Source organism: Panthera onca, chromosome A3, assembly GCF_046562875.1.
Source record: "Panthera onca isolate mPanOnc1 chromosome A3, mPanOnc1 haplotype 2, whole genome shotgun sequence".
Classification (NCBI taxonomy): domain Eukaryota; kingdom Metazoa; phylum Chordata; class Mammalia; order Carnivora; family Felidae; genus Panthera; species Panthera onca.
Window position 1 is genome coordinate 95,201,158 of NC_138341.1, and position 27,069 is coordinate 95,228,226.

At 42.2% G+C, this 27,069-nt stretch overlaps 1 protein-coding gene and 1 long non-coding RNA gene across 6 annotated transcripts in view; one reads left to right on the top strand and one right to left on the bottom strand.

Annotated features, from left to right (window-relative positions):
* The window catches only part of CFAP61 (cilia and flagella associated protein 61), a 282,753-nt gene that overhangs the window by 116,688 nt on the left and 138,996 nt on the right, over positions 1–27,069 (bottom strand). Inside the window, exon 18 of one of the 5 annotated variants that reach the window (XM_060611072.3) lies at positions 15,925–16,822. The exons of 3 other annotated variants lie outside the window; for them this stretch is intronic. In XM_060611072.3, the coding sequence (XP_060467055.3) occupies positions 16,670–16,822 (153 nt within the window). In that variant the 3' untranslated portion in view covers positions 15,925–16,669. Of the gene's footprint in view, positions 1–15,924; positions 16,823–20,626; positions 20,715–27,069 lie in introns of those variants that run through there. One more of the 5 variants, XM_060611083.3, reaches the window with a different exon arrangement.
* The window catches only part of LOC145715367 (uncharacterized), a 209,011-nt gene that overhangs the window by 17,747 nt on the left and 164,195 nt on the right, over positions 1–27,069 (top strand). The gene's annotated exons all lie outside the window — the stretch shown is intronic.

A 27,069-nucleotide genomic window follows, 5' to 3' on the forward strand; every position in this document is an offset into this window, starting at 1 on the left:
TGCTGCTGGTGCCTTTCAGCATGCTCCCACCTTTAATGAGGCACACCATGAATTCTGGAAGAGATTGAGCTTGCTCCCATCTTTAAGAGGGGACTCCAATTGACATAAACCAAGTCACATAACCATACCCTCCTTGCTCAATAATTGGCCCAGGATAGACACATGACCTATGTTGGCCTAATCAGACTGAATCCCAGGACTTTTATATGGTGGTTGAAAAAGAGAAACCTCTTGCCTTCTAGATAGTATTGGGGTATAGATGTGAAGCCTGAAATGGTATAGTCATCATGACACCAAGCAGGAAACCTGGTTGAAGCTCCAACAGAATCACAAAGACATGGAACAGAAATTCCTTTCAGGGTTCTTGGGTGGCTCAGCCAGTTGAGCCTCCGACTTTGGCTTAGGTCATGATCTCACAGCTTGTGAGTTTGAGCCTCACATTGGGTTCTGTGGGGCTTGCTTTGGATTCTGTGTCTCCCTGTCTCTCTGCCCCTCCCCCACTTGTTCTCTCTCTCTCTCTCTCAAAAATAAGTAAACATTAAAAAAAAAAAAAAAAGAGGGGCACCGGGGTGGCTCGGTTGAGTGACCAACTTTGGCTCAGGTCATGATCTCATGGTCCGTGGGTTCAAGCCCTGCATCCGGCTCTGTGCTGATAGCTCAGAGCCTGGAGCCTGCTTCAGATTCTGTGTGTCCCTTTCTCTCTGCCCCTCCCCCATTCATGCTCGCTCTCTCTCTCTCTCTCTCTCTCTCTCAAAATAAATAAACATTAAAAATTAAAAAAAAAAAAAGAAACTCCTTTCACACTCTGTCTGAAACCCACACTGCCTTTGGAGTCTTCAGTTATATGAGCAATAAATATCAGTCAGCTATTACCACAGTAGTGCTACATAACAAACTACCACAAAAGGCATTGGCTTAAAACAGCTGTTGTTTTTCCTCACTCATGCATCTCTGGGTTACAGTACATCTGAAGGCTGGATTCAGCTGGGTTTGGCTCCAACTTGCAGATTCCAGATTGGCCTCACATCTCCCTGTCTTTATTTTGATGAGAGATAGCTGGCGAATGTTCTTCTGGCAATGGTAGAAGTGCATAAAGTAAGACTAAGCAATACCTCTTCAGCCTGGCCAAAGCAAGTCATGGGGCTGAGCCCACTACCCATGAGATGGGGAAGGAGATTCACCTGTAGTGGGAGGAACCTCAAAGGGCAGAGCTCAGGGAGAGAGGAATAGCTGGGGAGAAGGATGCAGTCTACCACGTTTCCTCAGTTGTTTCGGACAGCTTGTTTCTTGGATATGCAACTGAAAGTTCCCTAACCTGACACATTTTCCAAATGACAATAATGAATGTATCGCTAGGGTGAAAAAATGTCTGTTCTCCAAATAAATGTCACGCTAATCTGGCCTAGAAGAATTTCCCAAGAGGGGTCGATGAGGAATTTTTTGAGAAAAGCAGTTAATTCCAGTATATGTGGGTGCCACCATGAACTGTGTTTTGATTGATTTATTTCCAAGACAGGTAGGGTGGCAGCTGATTCACACTCCAGCCAGCCTTGGGTCTGGTGGTTTACCGCAAGGAAGACTGGGAGCATAGAAGTTGGTATTGATGAGAGAGTGTGGGGCAAGCTGAGGGCAAAGTACAGACTAACAGCAACCCCTCCCCCAGGGGGGATATGTACGCTATTCCTTGGACACTCCTGGCTGCCCAAGAACAGGGGGGAAGGAAAGAAAGCAAGTGGCTGACTGATAGAGATCACAGTCATGCAGGACAGGAATCTCCTTCAGTTTACAGATAACTTAATAAAATGGAAGAAAAAGGCAATCTTATCCATAGCCTAATCTCCAGAAACCAACCTATAGACTCTGTTTCCTAATATCACCTTCATCAAGACGTAAGGGGGTTTAAGTGCTTGCCATGGAGTTGTGGGAAACAAAGGCAAATGAAAAATTAAATTTCCTTACTGCCTACAGCCTCTTGACAAGTCCTTGAAACAGGCAGAGTGACCTCCCTGTAGGAGCTCAGTTGCCTTGATGATGATACTTTGCTAGGGGCAAAAGAGCTGAACATTATGCCTGACCCCCCAGGATCCTGTGTCTCCTTAAACACATAAAAATTACTTTGCAAGCCTCATTTATCTTTAACCTCCAAGTATATGTTGGCAGTTCTAACTCCAAGCATATGGCACCTGACGTACATCTGAAGGGTCTCATGACTGAGGTTTTACTAGACAGTAATAAAAGATGTTTTCCTAACAACAGCTAGCCCCTCAAGGTCCTGGAAACCTTGCTTCCAAAATTCCTTAGAGACTTACACTGTCCCTAACCCCTCCCAACCTGAAGGTATATAATCAGTCAGTCTTCACAACCCCAGTTCAGCTCTTTCTGCCCACGGGTCCTGTCCCTGTGCTTTAATAAAATCATCTTTTTGCACCAAATATGTCTTCAAGAATTCTTTCTTGGCTGTCAGCTCCAAAGTCCACTATCACCCCAAAACCCCCTCAGTATGATGGCATTTAATCACAGGTCCAATTAACAGACTTAAAATGCCAGCATCTTGACAGAGGTCAGAACTCCAAGATTCCTTCCACAGGGGTATGTTCAGACATTCCCCTCTGCTATCTGGAAGTGCACATTAACACTGAAGCATAGGCAGTAATGAAATTCCCTGGTAAAGAATTATAACCCATTTATGAAATAGCTCCTGTATCAATGATACAAAGGCGGCTGGGGAACAGAACAGAATGGTTTTTGTTTCCCACACAATAGCTTTAACACCAACAGCTGCCAGGCCTCAGAAATCACCTTTCTAACTGCTGAACACATAAAGTGGCCTCAGGGGTGTCAAGAGTTAGCCATCAGTACCAATGATGGTAGGTGTCTCGGGAAAGTGATCAGGCATCACAATGATTTTCAGTAAGCTAGTTTTGTGTCCAGGCTTTAATTAAAAACATATTCATCGTCAGGTATGGTGAAGTGACCTGAAAAAACCACATTTTTCTTTTGTTAGGGTAGATGGTTTTTAAATACCTTGAAAAAAATTCTTCCCAGCCTGGAAATGTCTTTCAGTGATGACCGCAAATTAAGATGGCTTCTGCTGCTTTATAAAGGGTTTATTTTGCCCATAAGCAGGAGTACCATTTTTTGAAGAAAAGCAGAATATTTCCTCCCTTTAGATTCCTTCAAGCCACAGGTTTCCATAGCAAAAAAACCAAAACCGAAACAAAAACAAAACAAAACAAAACAAAATAAACCATACCATCAGGTATGGAAGATCCTCTAAGTCAAGCCAGCTTTTCCTTTCTTTGTCTGAAGATCCACTGAAAACGCCCAACACACTGGAGACCTAATTTTTTATTCTTGCTTTTTAATTTTCTTAATAGTGAAATAAAAATAAAGCTTTATCTACTGGCTTATATTTTATAGACAGAAATTAAATGTGCCTTGTGATAGTAAGTCATTTCAAAGATAAAACAGAGGAAATTCTGTAAGCTATTTAACTACATACCACACTGGTGATGACAATATGGGTGAGAAATTAGGTTCTTACCTCCATGTCTTGTGAAGACACTTATAATTCTTTTTTCTAATGATACTAGGTTAGCATTTTTAGACAAATGGATTATTTTATTTTATCTTTTATTTATTTTTATTTTTAGAGACAGACAGAGTGCAAGTGTGCATGCGCAAGTGGGGGAAGGACAGAGGGAGAGAGAATCTTTTTTTACAAAAATGTTTATTTTTGAAAGAGAGAAAGAGAGCACTAGACAGAGAGGGGCAGAGAATCTTAAGCAGGCTCTGCGCTGTCAGCACAGAGCCCCATGAGGGTCTCGAATTTACAAACCGTGAGATCATGACCTGAGCTGAAATCAAGAGTCCGACACTCAACTGACTGAACCACTCAGGCAGCTGGAGAGAGAGAATCTCAAGCAGGCTCCATGCTCAGCACAGAGCCGGAAGTAGGGCTTGATCCCATGACCCTGGGAACAAGACCTGAGCCAAAATCAGGAGTCAGACACTTAACCAACTGAGCCACCCAAGCACCTCTAGGGATAATTTTAAATGTAGAGATCAACATGTATCCCAGCATGAAGGAATACAACACCTATTATGGTATATACACAGACCTTCTAAGGCTAAAAGAAATGTTCCTTGAAATTGACCGTGAGTCCCATAATGAGTTTAAAATACAGACTTTCCGTTCAGTCCCAGACAGGAGAGGAAAGAATATTATGGGATTTTCCTGGTAGAAAATTCTAGAGCTGAGCTTGAGGTGGGGAGGGAAATGACAACAAATATCATGTCAAGGGGGACAGGAGTTGAGATGAGAAAATAGGGAACAGAAATGGGCACAAGTTTAAGTTGTGACATAGTTGTCTGTAATTTCCTGTGAGCTTCCAAAGCGCAAGACTTGTCCGTGAATGAGCCGTCAGAGGAGGTTTTGGTTGCTCTTATTAATTTAGTTGGTTTGTTTGCTGCCCTCCACTGAGACAGTTTGCTTCCTGAAGTCAGGAACTACATTTTTGTTTTTTGAGGCATTTGTTTTCTTTGGGTTCTGATTTGCTTATTTTATCTAAATGATTCCTGCCATACATTTTTACAGATTCAATAAATGGTAAAAGATATATTAACTTTCGGTATAAAATAATATACCATATACCAATATACCATAAAGATAATGGTAAAGATATATTAACTTTTTCATGAGCCCTTCTTAAAGAGTACTGACATGATTTCCACTGATTGAAATTATTTTAGTTGGCTCTTTGCCAGTTGCTTAAATGAGCAAACAAATGATTTAGACATAATCAGAACTACTTGGGATTCAATCTGATCTTTTTACTAAAAATGATGTTGATGTACACAGTCAGTTGAATTTATGCCCTGATTCACATACAGTTACCAAGAGACCTTAAATTCATAGTTTGGAGTTTCATGCATATTTGTTAACTATTTTGTGTTAAAATTAAAACTAAAATTTGTGTTAACTATTTTGTGTAAAATTGCTCAAAATGCAATTTTGTCTGATAGACTTTAGTTCTGTGTTTCCACATCCGGTTTGGTTTCTCTTATGCACTTACTTAGAATGAGTTAGAATGACTACAAAAGCATTATTAAAACTCAATTTCAGTAATAGATCCCAAATCAGAAGTTACTGAAATTACAAATAGGCCAATAAACTAGGAAGCAGTCAAAATAAATATAAATGATGCTACATAATAAATGCAAGGTTCATACTAAAATGGAATATGATAATGTCTATGGTGAATTTTTTTCTAATGATACCATTTCATTCGGAGGTTATGTTCAACTTCCAGGATCATTAGACATGGCACCATTAGCCCGGTGGCAAGGTTTGGGCTTGTTTTCTTAATTCTGCTACTGGTTGAAATTCTGAGCCTCTTTTCCTTAAATATCAGTTTCCTCAGGTGTAAAATGGAAGTAAATTACACAAACCTCTGCCTTCCTCAGCAGGCAAACATGGGAACTATTCATTAAACAACATCTACAAATACTTTGAGCTTTTCAGGCAAAGATGTTACACAAGGTAAAATTGCACATCCTCTCTCCCATCTGCAATATGAAAGGCAAATCTTCGAAAAACACATTTTAAAAGGGCAAAACAATGAGCTCAATTTTCAGCTCCACACCCATGTATATATATTTTTCTCACAGAAAGCTTCCAAAGACTTCAAAGGGAGCTCTGTCCATGCAAGGAAATGGAAGATGGGGAGATCCAAAGCCATTAGGAATAGAATTTCTGAAATTCTTAATAGGCCTCCTTTTCCTTCATAAATGTAATTTTTTTTCTTATACTTCTGTATTCCCTTTTTTTCTCTTTTTGAGGCTCTTTGTTTCCCAATATGATCAAAATAAATGACAGATTGATATCAGTGTCAGTTTCAAATTTCAAAGTTCACAAGTTACCCTCTTTGGGGCAAAGTATTGCCATTATTTACCAAATAAAGAAAGGGTAGAGAGGAACAGATATGTAAAAGAGAACTAATAAGTGAGAAATCACTTCCACAGATACAAACTACAATTTTGGAAAGCCTTTCAGCTAAAATCATTAGAAGTGTTCAAGAATCTGATATGAACACCAATGCCAATATCCTGACAGAGCAAGAAAAAACTGTGAAGAAGATGCTATGATTTTGAGCCTTGCTTTATGAAGGATTCTCTTAACTTTCCCAACACTTTTTGTAGCCCAAGCACTTCAGAAAAATGTGAACTGCCTATGGTATCTGCTGAGAGCAATGATAACCCAAGGACACTTTCTCACTTGCATTCTTTTTTTTTTTTTTTTTTTTTAAGTAGGCTCCATGAACAGCATGGAGCCCAACATGGGGCTTGAACTCACAACGGTGAGACCAAGATCTGAGCTGAGATCAAAAGTCAGACCCTTAACTGACTAAGCCACCAAGGCACCCCTCTGGGTTGCATTCTTTTTTTTTTTTTAATGTTTATGTATTTATTTTGGGAGAGAGAGAAGGTGGGGGGGAGGAGGAGAGAGAAGGAGAGTGAGAATCCCAAGCAGGCTCTGCACTGTCAGCACAGAGCCCGACATGGGGCTCAATCCCACAAACTGTGAGACCATGACCTCAGCTGAAACCAAGAGTTGGACGCCTAACCCACTGAGCCACCCAGGCTCCCCTGGCTTGCATTCTTAGCATGATAAAGAGCATACTCCAAATCATGCTACATGGGCAGAGTGGGCTGTGGTTAGTGAATGATCTACTCCAGGTACACTCTAGGCACTGATGAAATATGTGGGAGGCGAATGAAGCCCTCTGCAAAGTTATTAGTTAATACTACCCATGAAGAATTGTTGTTTAAATAATTATATATCTTTAATTTCTTTACATTCTTCACATTATCCAGGGCAGACAATGGGAGCATAATAGATTCTTGTGGCATTCTCCCACATAGATTGAATCCTACCTGAAAGAAAGAGGATTCCTGTATAAATTAGGGTTGGGCTTGGCTGCCTACAACAGAAAACCTAGCTTAAACAGAAAATAGCTTTAACAGGATGGAAGACAATTTCTCTTTTATGCAAAGGGAATCTGGAAATATGAAGTCCAGGGTTACTGAGTACCATAAACTTATCAAAGACCCAGACTTTTACCTGCCTAACTCCCCATCTTAGTGCAAGGTTTCCATCCTCACAGATGGCCCAGGATGGCTGCTGGAGATCAGACATCACATCCCCACTCCAGGTAGCAGAAAGAAGAGAAGGGGGAACAAAAAAGGAGCCTCCCTCCTAGCTGAGCCACTCCCTTTAAGCGTCCTTCCCAGAATTCCCATTCCAACTACATCTGCCTCCATCTCAGTGGCCAAAACTGAATCATATGGTTATGCCTGATGCAAGGGAGGCTGGGAAAGAGTTGGGTGCAATGCTGCCTTGGATAAAATCGAGGTTCCATTATTAAGTCTAAAGGGAGCAATGGCTATTGGGGGCAACCTAGTGGCCTTTGCCATAGTTCCTTAAACTGCTATAATACATTGCATAAACTTCTTCAACTTGCATTTTTCTTATATTGCTCTTATCAACTCCATCTGTACCAATCCTTTGTACACCCTTATTCCTCATCTGGATATTCTCATTATTTTGCAAACATTATAAAAAGTGAAAATCATTGCCACCCTATGGCACTCGCTTGTGGCCATTCTTACACATTTACATTAGAAGAAAAGTGTTTTGGGAGTTGAGTTGAGTGACCTTTACTGGATTTCATCGATTCTAGGAGGCACACTTTTTTCACATCTTGGCATCCCTGAAATCAACCTCACAGTCAATATCATCTTAATCACTGCAGTCAGCAGGCAGCGGCAGTGACACAATTCCTTTCCTGGGTGTGGGTGACTTGTTCATGGCTATTCACTGGCATAACTTCCAGAGAATCCTGTGTGTTATGTGTGCAACTGCTACTGACAATGTCTTCAAAAAGACTGCAGCATGATTTGGCATTAAAATGAACACTTACTGTGTTCCCATAAAGGCCTGAAAACTGAACGGCAGGGTGCAAATTTGATATTAGTGAATCAAATATTAGTCATTGGAGGAATGGCTGTCATTCCATATTTTCTTGCAATGCAAAAATCAAGTGCTTTATAGGAGCAAATAAAGGATGACAGATACCCACAAGTAGATACCTGTGTTACATTTGTTACTGAGACACCAGCAAAAGTTTTATTCCCATCACATAGCAAACAGTGCAATTGAAGGGAATGTAAATTGCCTCTCTTCTCTGAATAGATGAAAGAAATTTCAAAGCAATGAGATTTATATGACTGATTCATATTCTATTCAGGACTCCCATTAAAACATTGTGTCATAGCTTAATTTGCCATTTTTGTTTCCTTCATGGTACATAAAATAAGGTACAATTTATAAATGATAATGTCTTAGATTTGATAAATTGATTTACTTGTTTTTAATTAAGTAACTGCCCCTGACAAGCAGCTCATAAAATCATTAAAAGTTTGATTGCGTTGGGGCACCTGGGTGGCTCAGTTGGTTGAGCGGACTCTAGATTTCAGCTCCGGTCATGATCTCACAGTTTGTGAGTTTGAGTCCTGCATCAGGCTCTTTGCTGGCAGTGCAGAGCCTGCTTAGAATTCTCTTTCCTCCCACCCTGTGTCTCTCTCACTCTCAAAATGAATAAATAAACTGTAAAAAGAAGTATTATTGCTTTGATGCATACATGAGCATTGGCAAGGGAGATCCACTGATGTTTTTTCAGAGACACAAGATTCACTGATCCCCAATGTCAGGCACACTGGCACGTGTACCACGATAACCTCAAATGGCTCCATATCCCTTCCTTCCTACCTTGAGTCATGTCACATGTTTATTTTTTTTTTAATTTTTTTTAATGTTTATTTTTGAGAGAGAGAGAGAGAGAGAGAGAGACAGAGTATGAGCAGGGGAGGGACAAAGAGTGAGAGAGGGAGCCATAGATTCTGAAGCAGGCCCCAGGCTCTGAGCTGTCAGCACAGAGCCCGACGCAGGGCTTGAACCCATGAACTGTGAGATCACGACCTGAACCGAAGTTGGACGCTCAACCGACTGAGCCACCCAGGCGCCCCTCATGTCACGTGTTTAGAAATGTCCCCAGAGCCTCTGCATCACCTTAGTTGAATCTTGTCTGGCATGTTTCAGCTACTTGGCACTCCAGGTATCATCTTTCATACAGTGTCCCCTACAAAGGGAAGAAATGACTTCTCCAGTGTGAACACACAGGGAAAGGCAGGAATGAAGCAAATCCCTGGCAAGGAAATGGTTTGCAGGATCAATAACCTGATCCTGTATTGTTTTCAAAGCACAAATTACTACTACAGTGCATAGGTCTCTCTTGAGAAACTTCATTGCTGCTTAATTATTCTCAATTTCTATATCTCCATGAAAGACCCACTTGTGATAAAATAAAATGAAGGTATGGCCTCAAAGGTTTTGCAAACACACAAATTCAAAAGTGAAGGAAGGCACTCCTCCTGTTAAATAATGCCCTTCTGGAGTGATGACATTCTCTTTTATGTATCTGAAGACAAGAATGGTCCTCCAGGTATTAAATGAAAATTGCACATCTGAATGTGTTTACAATAAAGAATTTAACTCTGAATGTCTTAATAATTAGGCAAGGAATCAGAAAAATAATCTGTGATAAATTTTCTTGAGATTTTTGTTAAATTAAAAAAAAAGTTGTATTGTTTGTTGCTTTCCTTTTCTAAAAAAGTAAGAGTGAGGGTTATGGAGAATGTATGGGGTATCATCCATCTGAATACTACTTGCTTAAAGAAAGAGGACCTCCAGTCATCCTCTTTCCATTCCACATCATAAAGGATGGGACATGTAGCTTATCAGGGATGCCTGAACAGTTGATACTTAGCCACTGGCTTGAAAATATTTTGCACTTAATATCATGGAAGTAGACTGGAATCTTCCCTCATACCTACAGAAGGAACTTACATATACATAGCAGAGAGTTACAATGTCACAGAGTCCTGTCCCTAGTCAGAGAAATAATTAGAAAAAGTATTCGTATAAAATTCCAAAGCCAGTCTAACTTGGTGGAGAAGGCAGGTGGATACGTGGAATGATTCTGAGGGCATTAAGATAAGCCCATTCAGTATCCTGCTGCCTGAAATTCTGCCATCAAAACTTTAATGTAGAGCTTAATGCAACAATGTCAACTCAACAAATACACATTGAGCATCTACCATGTGCCAAACACTGACCAGTGTGCTGAGGTAAGAATGAGGCATGGTTCCCATCTTTAATTCTCATTGAGTCAGATGACAGACAAATAAAAATACAAATAAAATACAGTATATAAAATGCAGTGATAAGGGTAGTGTGTCAGGAAGCTATTGCTGTGTAACAAACCAACCCAAAACTGAGTGAATCGAAAGAACAAACATTCTTTAGCTCAGGTTACTGTGGGCCAGCAGTATGGGCTGTGCTGAGCTAAGCAGTTCTTCTGGACCCAGCTGGGAGGCTGTCGGATCAGCTGATGTTTGGGTGGTCTAGGATGGCAAGGAAGTCTTCTTACATAAAGTGCTGGCTGAGCTGGATTTGAAAGGATCAATATGTCCAGATGGACAAGGGAGAGAACAACTTTCTGGATGAGAGGCGAAAAGCCAGGACAAGGGTCTGCAAGGGTGACACATCCCACTGAAATACAGATCAGTCTTTACTAATGCATTTTCAGGTGATGTCCCGAGAAAGCAGGATGGTCCTGCCTGGACAATACAGGAAGCAGACACAGAAGGGGATGCAAGGAGTGGAGCAGGGGTCTGGAGAGGAAGCTAGGAGAGAAAGCCAATGACCAACTGTGTTCATGCTGCCATCTCCCACCTTTGGACACAGAATAAGATGAGAACTTTCTATTTGTTCTCCCAGGGGATAAGCTGTTTGCTCAGGTTGAGTACCTGGATATTTGCACTGCTGGTTTAGGCCTTGGGTTCATTTGTTAGGAAAATGACACCTGTGGAGGAGAAGTCATTTTCCTGAGCATCTCTGTCCAAGTGAGTGCTGTTCCACAGATACAGCTTTTCAATCTTGCTGTCTCCCCAACATTTCTTTATTTTCACCCCTGGTTCTTTTCAACACGGCCTGCATGTCCTGACTCTAATTTTCGTTTGGAAGGTGTGCCTTCAAGCATGTTTTCAGTCTTTCAATTAGGCTCATTATTCCTGTTGACATCCAATTGTATCTCTGGGTGAGTCTGAAGAAATTAAGCATATCTCTTTCATCTCAAAGCAAACAATGGTTTGTATTCTTTTTCACATGACTTTAAAATTCTGCACACCAAAATGTTCATTGGACTTTTTTGTAAGAGCAATGCACAATGATTGTTTTGAAGGAAGAAGCCTTTCTGAACATTCCTGTGGAGAATGCTAAGGCTAAAAACAAAGTTCAAAGGAATTTGGTCAGAATCAATGATTCAAGGGAAGGACTTGCAGGAAGGAAGACAATAAATCCAGACTCTTTTTAAATTGAAAAGAAGAGGGCTAGGCAGAAACCTCAGCAGGAAGAAGCTGAAATACTATAAATGGGAGTGGCCACTGCCCAATTAAAGTAGAGAGATATTTTAATAAAACACAGGGAGGCTAATCTCAGTCATTCAGATACTTCATATCAGAGCAGGGAAAGTAAAGGTCTTGGTCCCACTGCGAATTCTTGCAAAAAGAAGAGCTGGGTGTAGGTAAGTGGTGAACCAGTGAATTCTACTCCTGAAACCAGCATTGTGCTGTATGTTAACTAACTGTAATTTAAATAAAAATTTGAAAAGAAAAAAAAGAAAAGAAGTGCCTACTGCATGGAAGAAATCAGTACAGAACATTCCCACTTTCCTCATTCTTTGAATCAATTCCTAATGATTTTGACAACACTTTTTGGAAAGGCTAATTCCATGCTCTCAACAGAAAATTCTCCAAAATAAGCATTTATATATCTGAAGTTATCACACACACACACACACACACACACACACACACACACACAGCAATAACAATCCTGCTGTAATTAATTAGTACAAAAGGCCTTGCCATGCCTGGAGGGGGAGCTGGCTTGCCACTGATAGCTGGGAACCACCTATGGGATGGCAGGTGTGACTTTCAGGGTGTTTGGGACCCCACACACAAAATCAAGCAGGAGTCTTTGGGAAAGTATTCCCCTTTGGTTCATTCTGTTCTATGTTCAAACACAAAACTATTTTCAAAAAGAAACCCCCTAAAATCCCTGTTGGTGGGACGGAAGGGAATAGGCAAGCATACTGCCCTGTCTTTACACCTGTGCACCACTGACATCATGCTTCAGTGCAAAGACAGGCCGGCACTTCTAATTTCTCACATGCACGTCAGCGGTAAACAGTCCCAGCGTTCGTGTTAATGACACCATCTGGCGCCTCCCATAACTGTGTAGCATTCGGCTTCCAAACAAGATGTAATGGCAGCAACACATGAAACCCACTGACATTTACAGTAAGGAAATTTATTATCAGTCATCGGTTTGGTATAAATGTGTTTGCATGACTGCTGGGGCTATAAAATCATCACCTTTGCCAGGCAAGCGAAGGTGCAATAAATAATGGATTTTAAGCCATGCATGTACTACCAAATCATTAAACATTTATCACACAGGCACAATAGCATCTTAAGCAACAGTTACCACTTGAAAAATTAATGCCACGTTTGAGGGTTAAATGAAAACCATTTAGTCTAAGCTTTAATGATTTTTAATTTGGTTTGGTATGAAACAGAAGGATTTTTTTTCATTTTTATTTTTTAGCTGAATATGATGTATATATAAATAGCTCTTTTATAATAATTTTCTCATGGAAAACCACCACCCCATGCTCTTTTGTTAAAAAAAAAAGACTAAGAAACATAAACTGAAATGTTTCTTAAAAAAAATCATTGATAAAACCTTTTCAAAACTAGAAATGACACAAGAAAGGTTCTTTAGGAATCAGATTGTATTCTTCCCTTTAAAATCCTTAATGGATCAGTCAGTATGGTTGCAATTAAATCATTTTAACGTGGAATTAAGGAAATAAGTAAATATTAAGTCACAACACACTAAATCCCTCAAGTAATCTAGCCGCATTTGTCCCTATTACTTACTCCTTTAAAATACTCTCCCCACGGGGGGCCTAGTGATTTTCTCTTATGTAGTTGTTCATTGGGTGCCCATAGCTTAAGATAAATTCACAGAATAATTCAAAATACAAATAGACTGGGGGATGCTTTTTCGCATTACGTTTATGGAGAATTTATCAAAGAAAACCATTCAAAGGAACAAAGAGGAACCTAGGTGGGAGCCAGTTATTTATTTTCTTCTACATCACAGACCAGGGGAGGCGGGAAGTCAGTGGCTGCCCTTACACAAGCCTCCGCATGTGGGAGGTCAACCAGCAAGCCAGACCTGGACCAACACAGTGGGCTCAGGAGGCTCTGTCGTGGGCCACGACAAGGAGGACAGGTTGTTAAAACAACACCATCTCAATGCGTAAAATGATCACCTAGCAAGGGGAAACAGAGCCAGCCCTGTTTGCTGTGTGGCACCGTTTTAAAAAACAGTTTTAGTTAGATATCAAAAACTGACTGAATTAGAGATTTCTAGTTTGTGAGTGAAGCTTAACTCCTTGGTGGGAGCTGTTGTGCAGTTTTATGGGTCTGCAACACTGGGACTTCCCTCTTGAGTATCCTGCCCCCTCCAGTGCACACACCCTGAACAGGCAGTGGGGGAGGAGAGGAGGGGGGTAGCCCTGGAAGGAAGGGCAAGGTGGTCTGCAAAGCACATCAAGAAGCCTGCATGGGAGCCCTGCTCCTGATCCTTAAATCAATGGAAGGAAGTGTGGAGATCTTCATCTCTGGTAACCATTGTCATCTAAGTGGCTCAGGGGGTTGCCTCCTCTTTGTATACTTTAGAACTGAAATCCAAGGTTTTGTCATGATGAGGGCTTCCTCAAACCCCTGTGGGGGGCGTCTGTTCTCTGGAGAACAGGAGTGGGGGTGTACAGAAATGGAGAAATCACTGCAATGTCCTTCCACGGATATACACGTGCACCCCTCTGCTTATCCCAAGTCACAGGGAGAAGGTCAGTTCTCCTGGGCAGACGGAAGAGTGGGTGGCCACTTGCTCTGCATTGCTATCTGTAAAGACCAGGGAGGCATCATCGTTTTATCCATTACACGAATGAATGGTTAATTAGTGGGATTGTGTGGAAGTGAACCCAATCCATTGGGTACTATCATAAAATGACATGTATTGCTTGAGCCGTGTCATTAAAAATACCAAGTAGGGGAATTTTTCTAAAGCAGCTCCTCTCTCCAATATCCTATGTGAGGGCCACACACTGGCCCAGTCCTTCCATCTGTCACTAATTAATTTAAATATTTCCTAGAGTTCTAGCTGTTATATTATGTGTTCTGGAAATGACAATCAGGGCTCTCCCCAGAGGTAGAGAATCAATGAATAACACCAAGAAGACCTTGCTCATTTCTGTCAAAGTTATGTCAGCTCCCATACACTTTATTAATCATTCTGCCTTCAAGTGTGTGTGTGTGTGTGTGTGACAGAAGAGAGAGAGAGAGAGAGAGAGAGAGAGAGAGAGAGAGAAAGCATGCAAGAGCACACCATGGCAAAAACAGCTCTCCTAAGGGTGCGATCCAAGTCGCCAGCCTGAATACAACTGTGAAATGAAAAAAACAGTTAACAATGAAGGAAGAGAAACAAAAAGCAATTCAACAGATGCATGTCATTTTTACTCTTCAGTGTGGATCGGTTTTTCTTGTTAATTATATCACCTATTCTTTCCTTATATTGATAATTACATAATTACATGAAACAGATGGGTGACAGAATGCGCCCAGATGGCGAGAACATAAACAGGCTTACAAATTGCTTATTCTTGAGCATATTATAAAGAATTATTTAATAATACATAGATTTCTATACTTTACACATCTGTTAAGTAGAGCCTTCAAAATAGCAGTTACTTTGTCGTTTTTTTCTTAAACAGACACAATGCCTTCCCCAGGAATTCCTAAGAGGCCAACTGCCATCTAGGTAAAATATTTAACCTTTTCCAAACATTTGGATACCTGAAATTCTAAGCTCTTTTCTGAGTTGGGTATTTTCCCCCTTTATTAAAAATAGAAATCATGTTTCAAGGGAGTCACAACACCACATAGCTCTGGTCTTCTTTGAGCAAAAAGCTACGGAAGGTTACAAAGAAAAGGAAGGTTTACATACAAAATTTGAAATGTTCGAACTGCATCAGTTGGGCTTCTGTCATGCGAATCATTTCAAATAACTGTGAAATCAAAGGCAAAGCATCAATGCTGTGTCATTGGGTGTGTGTCCCCATGGGACTGCGGCAAGGTGGAGGCGGTTCTCACATGGGGGCAAGGGGCAGGCCCAGGGACAGCCTGGGTTTCTGACAGGTATGAAGAAGGGAAATCAGCTCCTTCCTCCTGGCCCCCACTGTCCCATCGTGTCAGGTCTCTGCTTAAGTGACCCTTACCAGTGAGGCCTTTTCCACCCCCCACCCCTTATCCTCCATCATCTCTTGGGCTTTCTTCTTGCCACTACCTGGTATCGTGTCTCTGTCCATCGTGCGCTTCTCTCACTAGGATACGGGCACCAGGATGGCAGGAATTGCCTACTTTACTGCTGCAGACTTGGTGCTAAGAGCAGGGCCTGCCATGTGGTCAGCACACAATAAATCCTGATACGACATTCAAAGGCTATAAATGAAGTCTCCAGCTCTGAGCTTCCTAACCAGAGATGCAGAACAGGCCCCAGGCCCATGTTTAGGCAGAAGAGTCTGCCCACACAGGCAGGGGGTGACTGTATGAATGTAGGTCCAAACCACGGTGTGTATCAGAGTCTAAACAAAGAACACAGCACCTGGACAAGTGATGTGCCAGGGTAGAGAGGCAGGTTTAGGGAAGGACAAACCCACTTGGCTCTTGGGAAGAACCTGGATAGGGGAGGCAGGGGTGAGGAACAGGACTCCAAAAGCAGGCAAGCAGGCAGTGGTCATCCACTGCTCGGGGAGTTGATTATGTGTAGTACACATGCCTGGAATTCAAGCACTTCTCCAGGACAATGTTCGGATGGTGATTATGTGTACTCTTTGTATGTGCGTGCATGTGTGTATTTGTGTGTATGTGATGGGGGTGGGGAGGGATAGGGAGAGACAAAGAGAGATAAAGTGAGAGAGACAGAGGATGGTTCATAAAAAGCATTTGAGAAGATGAACTGGAAACCTAACTATGTGGTTTATCAAAAAAAAGAGCTCCTAGACCAAAGGTGGCTGTGGGGATTAAGTGAGCTCATTCTTATAAAGAATATGGAATATAACATTTACAAATGTTAACTCTCATTAGTACTTCTCCTGACTTGGCTTGGCTTTTCTTACTTTTAGCATGTTTTTGTATTTGTAAAAAAATATGAGACAAATTGAATAGTTTTGTTGAATTACATAATGTTTTGTTATGTTTTATTCTGCAAAGGAGATTCTTTTGGAATTTGGGCTTGGGGGGCTGTATCCCCCATCTGCTCTCCACTGGGGTGGTTCGCCAGGGGGCAGGCACGTTGGGAAAGAAAAGCCAAGCCACTGGTGTCCTGTCTCACTTCAAGCTCAAGGGAACCGGGATCTCAGCATGGCTGTCCTGAGAGGGGCCAAGGGTTCTTGGGCCCAAGGCAGCATCCTCCAGAGCAAACAGCTCCTGCAGAGCAGAACACGTAGGGAGAGGGGAGAGGGAAGACAGTGGGAACTTCCCCATGAAGAGCAGAGTCAGGCACCAACATCTGACAAGACAAAATGATAAACCATGGTCATGGACAGGGTACTGGGCATGAGTTGAACTTAGCTACTCAAATGCCTTCAGAGTCTGGCATTTGCTCCTGCCTTTAGGGTCAATCAGATCACCCAGGTGTGTATCCATCTGTGTGTCTATCTCTCAATTGGTGAATTGTTGGAAGTCATATGGCCCAGGGGGCCACTGGCCGGGGTCCTACCAACACAGAGTGACCCCAGACCCAGTGTGCGAGGAGGGAGGCTGTCTAGTAAACTAATTAAAATGGTTGCCAATTGTATATAATTCCACGGGACATTATCAGACATCTTTGTGACCTGCTCACAAATTAAAAATTGTGATAGAAAAATCCCAGTTCAATTTTTTAAATCAACAATTATCTCTGGTTTCGTTGGAGCACCATACTGAGGGTCAATGAGCAGTGGTGAAAATGGCAATGGTGTTGGCCAGCAAAGCTTCACCGTGGTGACCGGAGAGTGCTGCCTGACACTGGCTCTCTGGCAGCACGGCTCCTTTCAGTTAAACACATAAACTACCATAAAAACCTAACAACTACCATGGTGATAATTTCAATGCACTGAATTATATTAAAAAAAAACAGAACAAACAAAAACTGGGACATGATTGAAGAGTGGGAGAAGTAGGAACTATGGTAGAGTATGTAATTTATGTTTATTACCAGGGTTTCAACTGCCTGAATGGCTCAGGCCTGCCTGAACTGTAGTTGAGTCATGTTTGACATCTCAAACAAGTAACAATAAAAAACCTTTATGGCTCCCACGTTATTTCCATACCTATTTATTCTATCTCCCCCCTCCCCCCCCGTTTTTAAGCCATCCTTTTTGTTTTCTTCTTGCTTATTAAGTTGGTTACCATGGAGATCATGACATCAGTAATCTTGACTCAGCTTAATGGTCTTGAGGCAACATACAGGATAAAGGTTTTTATTTTCCCTTAAAGAGGTTCAACCCCAGGAACAGCAGTGTGAGGACTGAGGGCAGAGCACTTCCAGCTGCTCCTCCAGTGGAGCTCCTCCTGTGCTGGGAGCAGGCATACCAGGCTCCCTTATCCGAGGCAGCACAGGGCACCCCAGCACGGGCAGGAAGGCAACCATCACTTTGCTTTCCAAGGCCCACTTGATCCTTTGCCTCTGATGTACACAAATGCCATTTTCCCTTCAGAGTTGGTGAGCATGTAAATAAGGACAACTAAACTCAGATGGCTTTATAAAAATTACTAAGTTGTGGAAAATGTTTCATCCACCTGAGCTCAATGTGAGTGTAAAATCTCTCTAGGTTCCTGGTTGGTTTCCCTGTTTCCCTAGTCTTTCACATCTTCTAAGAGAGCATATCCTACCTTATAAAACTAGAATTTATTTATTTTTTAAATCATTTTATCTATTTATTTATTTCCATCACCTATTCACCCATCCCCACACCCACCTCCCCTCTGGTAACCATCAGTTTGTTCTCTATAGTTATGAGTCTGTTTCTTGGTTTGTCTCTCTCTCTCTTTTTTTTTTCCTTTTTAAGCTAGAATTCATTAACAAGATACAACATCTAAAAGCTTTCATGAAAAGACGTAAAAGTTAGGGTTATAATACTTTGTAATAGGTGTATCCATTGACATAAAATCACTTAAAAATGAATGGAGCCTATGTTTTTATAGTTCCTCCATGGTCCAGAAGGAGTGGGCCAGCCCCACGAGTAGCCTTCTTGGTCTGTACTCTGTGTGCATATTACTGTTATCATCATGGGGGAGGGCTACTATTTCACATTAGCAGTTGTATTTAATTCCTGACAAATCCTTGTTGACTCAAGACCCCTCCTGACTCTTCAGGCAGCATCCAGGGACACCAGCCATTGGGCAGACATGCCGCAGGAGAGTATGTGGGTCAGTTCTCTTTTTTTTCATTTCAAAGCTGATGGCAGATTGAGAGAAGGTTTTTAAGTCTCAAAAAAGCCTGACTTTTGAGTATTAAAAGCATTTGCCTCAAATGACAGATTTCAGAAGAACACACGGTGATAGCAAAGTCTATTGTCCCAAAATTGGAAAGAGGAAGAGAGTTGGAGGGAAAGAGAGACAAGTATAGCACAGGCCTCTCCTTCCCTCTGGTTAAGGCCATAAAAGTGGAAGAAAAGGACAGGATCCTCACAGAGGTTCTGGAGAATATGGGAGCAGAGAGATCTGTGCCTCACAGAGAAGTCCCTGCCACCTGTTCTGAGAAGGGTAGAGATAACTGAGGCTGGTGCCAGGGCAAGAAAGAAGATAAGGCAGGTCATGAGCTTCCCAAAGCCCAAAGTGGTGCAGGAGGTGAGGAGAAAGGGAAGCAGAGGGGGTGAAGGGAAGAGAGAGAGAGAGAGAGAGAGAGGAGCGTGGATGAAAGGGATATATATTGAGAAGGAGAGTGAGAAAGAGCATGCTCCAGCCAACATGACGTCGGGCTCAAAGAGTTCTCAAGGCTGTGAAGAGGAAATGTCCCCAGTGTTAAGTAGCAAGTGCCATTTGGGGAACCTGGATGCCAAAATAAGGGATGGTTGAGGACAAGCTGACGTTCTGAAACCCAGTGGATGCCTGTGAGGACAGGCACTACCCAAGCACCAGAAAACTGCCCCCCCACCTCCACAATGCCATGATGCTTCATGGACTCCTGAGAACTGTAATGCCTTCCCCACCACCTGTCCCCCCAAAAAGGGAAAGTTCCTGAATGGGCTCCATTTAAACTTTTAATTGTAAAATTTACTTGGAGTTGATGGAGATTACTTCTTCTCCCACCAGGTGGAGTGGAGACTCCAAGCAGAGATTCAACTGAGTCAGAGGAAATAAAAACACGGGCCAATGGAAGACTGCCATTTTGCAGACCTGATTATCTGACTCAAAACATCTACATCTGACAATAAAAAAAGAGGGCTTTTTTGCATGCTGATTATTTGCTTAGATAAAGCAAACACAATGCAAAAAGAAACCATCTTTTTAAACTGGGGAATCACAGCTTTCATTTTCAAATTCTAAAACTTCATGTTTTCTGATTAAAGAAATAGTAGCTTTACCTTTGACCTAGCAAAACAAAATAGTTTCTAGGAATTTACTGAAATTACGATGAATGTGCTCAAAAATAATAAGGATGGATATGACAGCATTGCTTATAATGATACAATTTGGATAAAAACTGCAATGACCAACATTAGGGAATGGCTACAAACAACAGTGGTGAATCTTGCGATCTGGCACCAGGATGCTGTAGTCCCAAAGCCTCAGCCTAGCAGCTGTCTGGCCTTGGGTAAGTTATGTCACACAGGACGTCAGAGCCATGAAGACAATGGATGCTACGTTCCAAAGAAGCTCCTCTTGTGAAAAATGTCAGAGCAGGTGGGCAAGCACTGGTTAAATGACTTTTAAATGCCTCATTCACAATGAAGATATCAAAGGGCAAGAAGAACAGGTATAAGAGAGGATTTTTCTGGAGATTTCCTCACTGAGAAACGTTGATATGCTCTTGGTCGCATGTCACTCCACCCCAAAGAAGACACATGGAGATGGTCTCTTCTTTCACTTTAAGTCTCCACTAAAGGTTTGGGGCCCTCAGAGACCCTCACATGAGTTGCCACCATTAATGGACTCAGTGGACTGGTGTGTGATTTCTGCCCAAGAAATGTGAAGGATGTAATAGGCAGGCCAGCTGCTGCTGGGTGATGGACAGGAAGGTGGCCCACAGTGGCTGTCTGTTGACCACAGGTGTGAGTTTTATTGTAGGTTCTTCCTATAGGGCCGCCTCTGGGGGAAATGAAGACCCAGGGCGCAGAGCTGGGAGAGTGCATTACCTTGTGCTATGGAAAGCAGGCAGGATGCCCTCAGTGACAGGAATCTCTGAGGAAACCAAGCACCTGCCACAAAAAGAGGAGGTTGGTCAGCAGAGCAGGAGCAGTCCAGACCTGCCTGCTCCCCTAGCTGCTCCTCCCTGCCCTGCCCCAGTTTCACAAGGACCGGGAATATAGTTAAATAACAAGAAACTAACAGGTTTAAACACACACACACACACACACACACACACACACACACACACACACACCCTTAACTATAATAAGCTAAATAGGTGCTACATAAGTCGGGGGCATGGTAAGTTAGAGAGAAAAGGTCCTCCCTGCCCTCCTTCCCCAGCTACAGGCTTCAGCAGGGGGAGGAGGAACTCTAATCTTCAGATGAAAATTGAGTTTTGATTATTTTTTTTTTTCAACGTTTTTTATTTATTTTGGGGACAGAGAGAGACAGAGCATGAACGGGGGAGGGGCAGAGAGAGAGGGAGACACAGAATCGGAAACAGGCTCCAGGCTCCGAGCCATCAGCCCAGAGCCTGACGCGGGGCTCGAACTCACGGACCGCGAGATCGTGACCTGGCTGAAGTCGGACGCTTAACCGACTGCGCCACCCAGGCGCCCCTGAGTTTTGATTATTACATGAAATGAAACTGGACCTTTCGTGGAATGAAGATGTTTTGTGATTTAGAGTGACTCACACAACTTTAATTACCTAAAAGTAAACAGAAAAATCACAGGGTAATTTGCCCACTTTCCACCTGGGTACTGGGGAGAAGCCGGCCACAGTGAGCATACTTACAGAGTGACGGAAGACAGAAATCAAGTGGCTTCATCATTATTCCCACAAGTCCTGCTGGGCTTAATGCTCTGTCTGTTACATAACCATACCTCTCCTAACCTCAGTTTCCCCCACCGCAAAATGGAGAAAATGATGCCCAGCTTCTGGGAGAACGCGATGAGGCAATCCATGCAAGTGTGTAACACAGAGCCCAGCACAGAAAGTACTCACGGGTGGCTAGGGGTGGCTAGGGGTGGCTGCTCACAGGACATGTGCAACCATTGAAAGGACACTTTAGAATACTTAGTAATGTGCAAAGACATTCATAACATAGTAAGTGAAAAAGTATGTTCCAAAACATCATGTTTAATTGCATGTATTTTTTTCCACAGAAAAGAATACCAAAGTAAGAACACCAAAATATTAACAAAGGTAATCTATAGATAGATTATTGCAGCTTTTATGGATTTTCTCTTTCTATTGATTTTTCCTAAAATCTCTATCAGAAATATGCACTGCTGTTGTAACCAGGAACTTTTTTCAATCAAGAGGAAAAGATGTAACTTCCTAGTCAGCATCTGTAGCTCTAATTGTGCCCTTTGTCATTTTATATCCCCAGCTACTTTAAAATACACAAAGCAAAGCCTCCTGTTGGTGCAGCCATGCCTTTCCTCCCTAAAGGCGGATTCTAAAGAAGCCACTTAGCTGTGAAGGCCAGTTCCCGCCCCGGGAGCTCAGGTCCACCCAGGAGCCTTGCTTGGCCCTAGCCCTTCCCAGCTCAGCACAGCAGTGCAGGCAGCTGATACATCCTGAGGCCTTTCTGGACCTCAGCAGCATTCATTACTCTGGCTCTGCAGGGAACAGGATGCATTTTTTTTTCTTCCTATTGGGTTGTGGCAAGAACCCGATCAATATTCAGGAAAGCCTCAGGATTTTTTTTTCCTGTTGGGAGCTGTTTTAAAAGCAGTGACACTAGTAAAGGTGGACTCAAACAAAGGACATGCTGGTAGCTTAAAAACCAGGAAGTCCTGTATTTCACTCCTGTGGTTTGGATGGGCTTTTTTTTTTTTTTTTCCTGTTGCTGGAGCTCATCTAAATGTGCATGCAGGCCTACAGGAGGCTGATGAGCCAGAGAGGGTCAGGCATGGAAGATAAGATCAGGGGAGATTATATTTTAGAAAAATCTGTTTTCAAAATAACCGAAGCTGCTATTAGGGGTGTTCAGTCAACCAAGCATGAAGCTCTCCAGGACTGGTGGGAAAGCTCCACTCCTGAATTGAAAGAATGGTTAGGTACACTGCCCATCCCTGGTCTTGAGTTGACCAGCACTTTACCACTTGTTACCAGGAATGCTGGGTCTAATCTAAGAATGAGAGAGTGCAAAATGGTGCAGTCACTTGGGAAAATAGTTCAGAAGTTCCTCAAAATGTTGAACATAGAGTTACCAAATGAACCAACAATCCTGCTCCTAGGTATGGACACCCAAGAGAAATGAAAACATAATAGCCACATAAAAACCTGTGCAGGAATGTTCATTACAACATGATGGAAACAACTCAAATGTCCACTGACTGATGAATGGATAAATAAAATACAGTACATGCATATAATAGAGTATTATTCAGCAATAAAAAGGAATCAAGTACTGATACACGCAATAAAATGGGTGAACCTTACAAACACGGTAAGTCAAAGAAGACAGTCAGAAAATGCCACACTGTATAATTCTGTTTATACGAAATGTCCAGAGTAGGCAAATTCATGGAAACAGAAAGTAAATTAGCAGTTGTCTAGGGCTCAGGGAAGGGGTGGATAAGAAGTCACTACTAATGGCTGGGGAGACAAAAAAGTTCTGAAATTTGACGGTGATAGTTACCCAACTGTTTGAATATACTAAAAACCAATAAATTGTACAACTTAAATGGTATTTAATTGTATTATATGTGATTGTATTATATTATATGCGATTCATATCTCAATAAAGCTGTCGAAGAGAGAGAGAGGGAGGATGGAAGGGAGAGAGATGCTGACTATCCTACAATATCTATTCCAGAAAATAAGTATAGGATGTAGGATTGGTTTTTGATGATTCTGAGGTGTCAAGAAGTAACTTTACTTTTCACAGCTGCTTAGCTTATCACACCCTGAAGGGTGTGTTATTTCTTTTGGCATTTTTGGCATTCTATCAGCCCAAATTCTAAACAATGTCCAGGCTTGTCGATTATGCCACCAGTGTATACCCTTTCCACTCCTGGCCTCCTGAGCAAACCTTCAGTTACTCAGCCTTGGCATTTACTTGAGAACTTTCTTTTTTAAATCTTTTTTAAAAAATGTTTATTTATTTTGAGAGAGACAGAGAAAGAGAGAGAGGGAAAGAGCCTAAGTTGTCTCCACATTGTCAGTGCAGACCTGATGACATGGGGCTCGGGGCTCGATCTCATGAAATGTAAGGTCACAACCTGAGTGGAAACCAAGAGTTGGATGCTTAACCAACTAAGCCACCCAGGCATCCCTACTTGAGCACATTCTCAGAACAATGTGAAGCCACATGCAGCATGGAACTGAATATTGAGAGATTTGTAACGTAACCTATGCATGAGATCCTAGTTTTTTTCCCTCCTTTCCCGGCAGCTGCCAATATAATTTCAAAAGATTTGCAACAATAACCTGGAGAGAGAAGTGCAGACAGCCTGATCAGCTGGTGTCTAAAAACTGACCTCGGCATACCACCTTGGCCCCATGAGTCTGCTCCTTCCCAGCCGAGCCCAGCCGGGGTCAGGCTGACCCCGAATCAGACTCAAGAGTGGAGGACTCGGCCAAGAGGAAAATCCGAACTGTTCTGGGGGTAAGCCAATTATCTGTGGGTCACCTTTTGATTAAGTAGCTGGTGCCAAAGATCTGGGAGATCCCAAAAGGACTCTGGCAAGCCATCTTCCTTCTCTGCGGTTTGGTTTTCCTACAATGAGTTGTGACAGCAGTACTTTACTTTTTAGATAAGAGAGTACACACGTAATGATTGAAGGTAGGGATTTGGCATCCAAAAGCCTTGATTTGAAGCTTTGCCAATGAATTAGTCTTTGGACAAGTCATTTACCCTCCTTCCCTACAAGCCTGTTTTCTTTAGATATGTTGAGGAGGGTAGTAGAATTGACTATTTACAAGTGCCAGTGTGAGCATTAAATGAGATGATTCATGGGAAGCCTTTAGTAAGAGCTCTATACTGTCAATAGAAGTGGTTGCTGTTGTTATTTTGTAACCTTTTCTAAGAGGAAGGGATTATGAGAATAAATCACTGATGTCACAGAAGTCATTCTTATGTACACATGTGTACTACACATAACACTAAACTAGATGGTGTTCAGAGAATTGGAAGGAAATGACCACAGAACTTGTACTATTTGGAGAAAAAAAAAAGAACTCATGTAAATTTTTCTAAGGATGTCAGAGAAAAGAGTTCCTAAATAAGAGCAAATACATCTCCTGTTCGTAGAACAAATGGCTGAGAAATGGCTTGAAAAAGCAAACTTGACCCATGGGCTGTAAAGTGGGTTACTTTCATTTCAAGATAATATCGCCATGGTCACATTAAGGTGATCAGTGCATATACGATGTTGAAAAACGTGGGTACACATTTTTAGAAACCTCTACCAAGGAGATGCTACTGGGCTGATTTTAAAACACATGCACACATCCCGACTAGAAGAACAACCAAGGGAAGTCTAACCATGGGCAGCGAAAGTTTCCAAGTTTGAAGGGGAGGGGGGGTTGGGGAACAATCAAGCTGGGGAAAATCTAGCAGGTGCTCAGAGAATAATGCAATTTCCTAGGGCAGCAGATGCACAAGTGAAACAGTATCCAGTAACAGTCCATCAGATGGTAATTATAGCTGGACTGGGGAAGAACAGCAGAGATGAAAAGGGACAATTCCAAGGGTAACTGAATGCCAGTGAGTGACATCTTCCTGAGAGATCACATACCAGCAAAAAGTGAGCCAGCACTTAGCTCTGAGAATGGGGGTTTAAATAAACTGTCATTTTCCTTTGTAGAAAGACAAAGGGAAAACGGAGGCCTCAAAGAATTCATTAGTCAAGATTTAAACAGACCATCACTAATAAACCCCCACAAAAAAGTAACAACAGGCATTGATGGCCCTGAAAGTATGATTCCTGAAATGATTCTGTCATCTGAAAGATGATGGCTTGGTTTAGTCCCAAAAATTTGGGGGGGGGGAGAGGGAGGGAGAGAGAGAGAGAGAGACAGATGAGTTCACCCTCTAATTCTATGAATCACATAAACTAGGATGAAGAATTAGAGACACTGAAGTGGATGACAGGGAGAATCTAGGATACTGAAGCAAGGGTAGGAGCTGTTTTAGCTCAAGGAAGATTTTCCGGGATTTCATTTCACAAATAGGACTCATTTAAAATCCCACTATTAGAAAGGAAACAATGCCTCAGAACAAACTCATTCCCTACCAAGTGATTGTGCAGAACCCATTGTGGCTACTCCTTCTGAGTCTGGCTGTCAGTACCAGGGACCAATGCAGCCCTCTCCCATCCTTGTTTAATCAGACCAAGCAATCCCACGTTAATACTGACACTAGCCTGTAAGTTCCCAGATGGGAAGGTGTCACAGTCATCTCTGAATCCCTGTGTAGGAGCAGAAAAGGAAAGAAACTGGAACCACCCTGAAGTAAGTGTGGGTCAAACTGCTCCATAGTCCCTAATATGGCCATTCAATTAATTCGGCCAAATTTAAGTGTTTCCCTAGTCATAGTTTTCACGTATGTGGGCCATGCTGATTCATTTAATAAAAAACTCCCACCACAATAATTCCCAGAATGTACATGCACTGACCAAGATGGCCAATTCAAGCTGAGAAATGAGTCTTCCAGGCCTATCCCACATGATCATGGTCTTGATCAGAAAAACATCTTCTCTCTTATCCATAATCTGTACTGGCTGACTATGGAGATATTACGATGAATTTGGGGGGGCGTACCTTTGTAATGTGGGATGAAAATCATTTGTATGTTTCCCAGGTCCTTTCTTATGACCCAATATGGGGTGGGCTGTCAATTAATGAAAGCCATAGGGAAGGTATTATGGCAGAGTCACCTATCCTCCAAACCAGGCAGAAACCACCAGGGCCTTGAAGTAGGGAGGGGGCATATTTCCCTGCCACGCAGTGATGAATTTCAATCACTGCTGGCTTGTGCCAGATTCAAATTGGCAACCCACAGAGATGAAACACTTTCTATCCCATTACTCATGCCTGGAACGATCTGTTCCCTTGAAGACTGGCTTCCTAGGTGAAGGCGAGGGAATGGATGGTCACTCTGAGATGGTTTAAGTAGGGTAAAAGGTATGAAAGGCAAGTGCCCAGCCAGAGAAATGTGCGGACATGGTGAGGGAGCTATATAACCTCCATGTGCTGGTTGGGGGTGGGGAGAGGGGGCGTTAAAACTTAAAGGGAAAATAGAAGGCATTCATCTAGTAATGAGTCACTCAGTTTCACTCAGTTCAATGGCTGCAACACTATTGCTCTGCTAAGAAAACAATGCTCTTAGGGCTCTATAGAAATTCCTCTTAAAACATTTCTATTTGGCTCACCCTGTCTCAGGTCATCAGCCTAAAACATTAAATC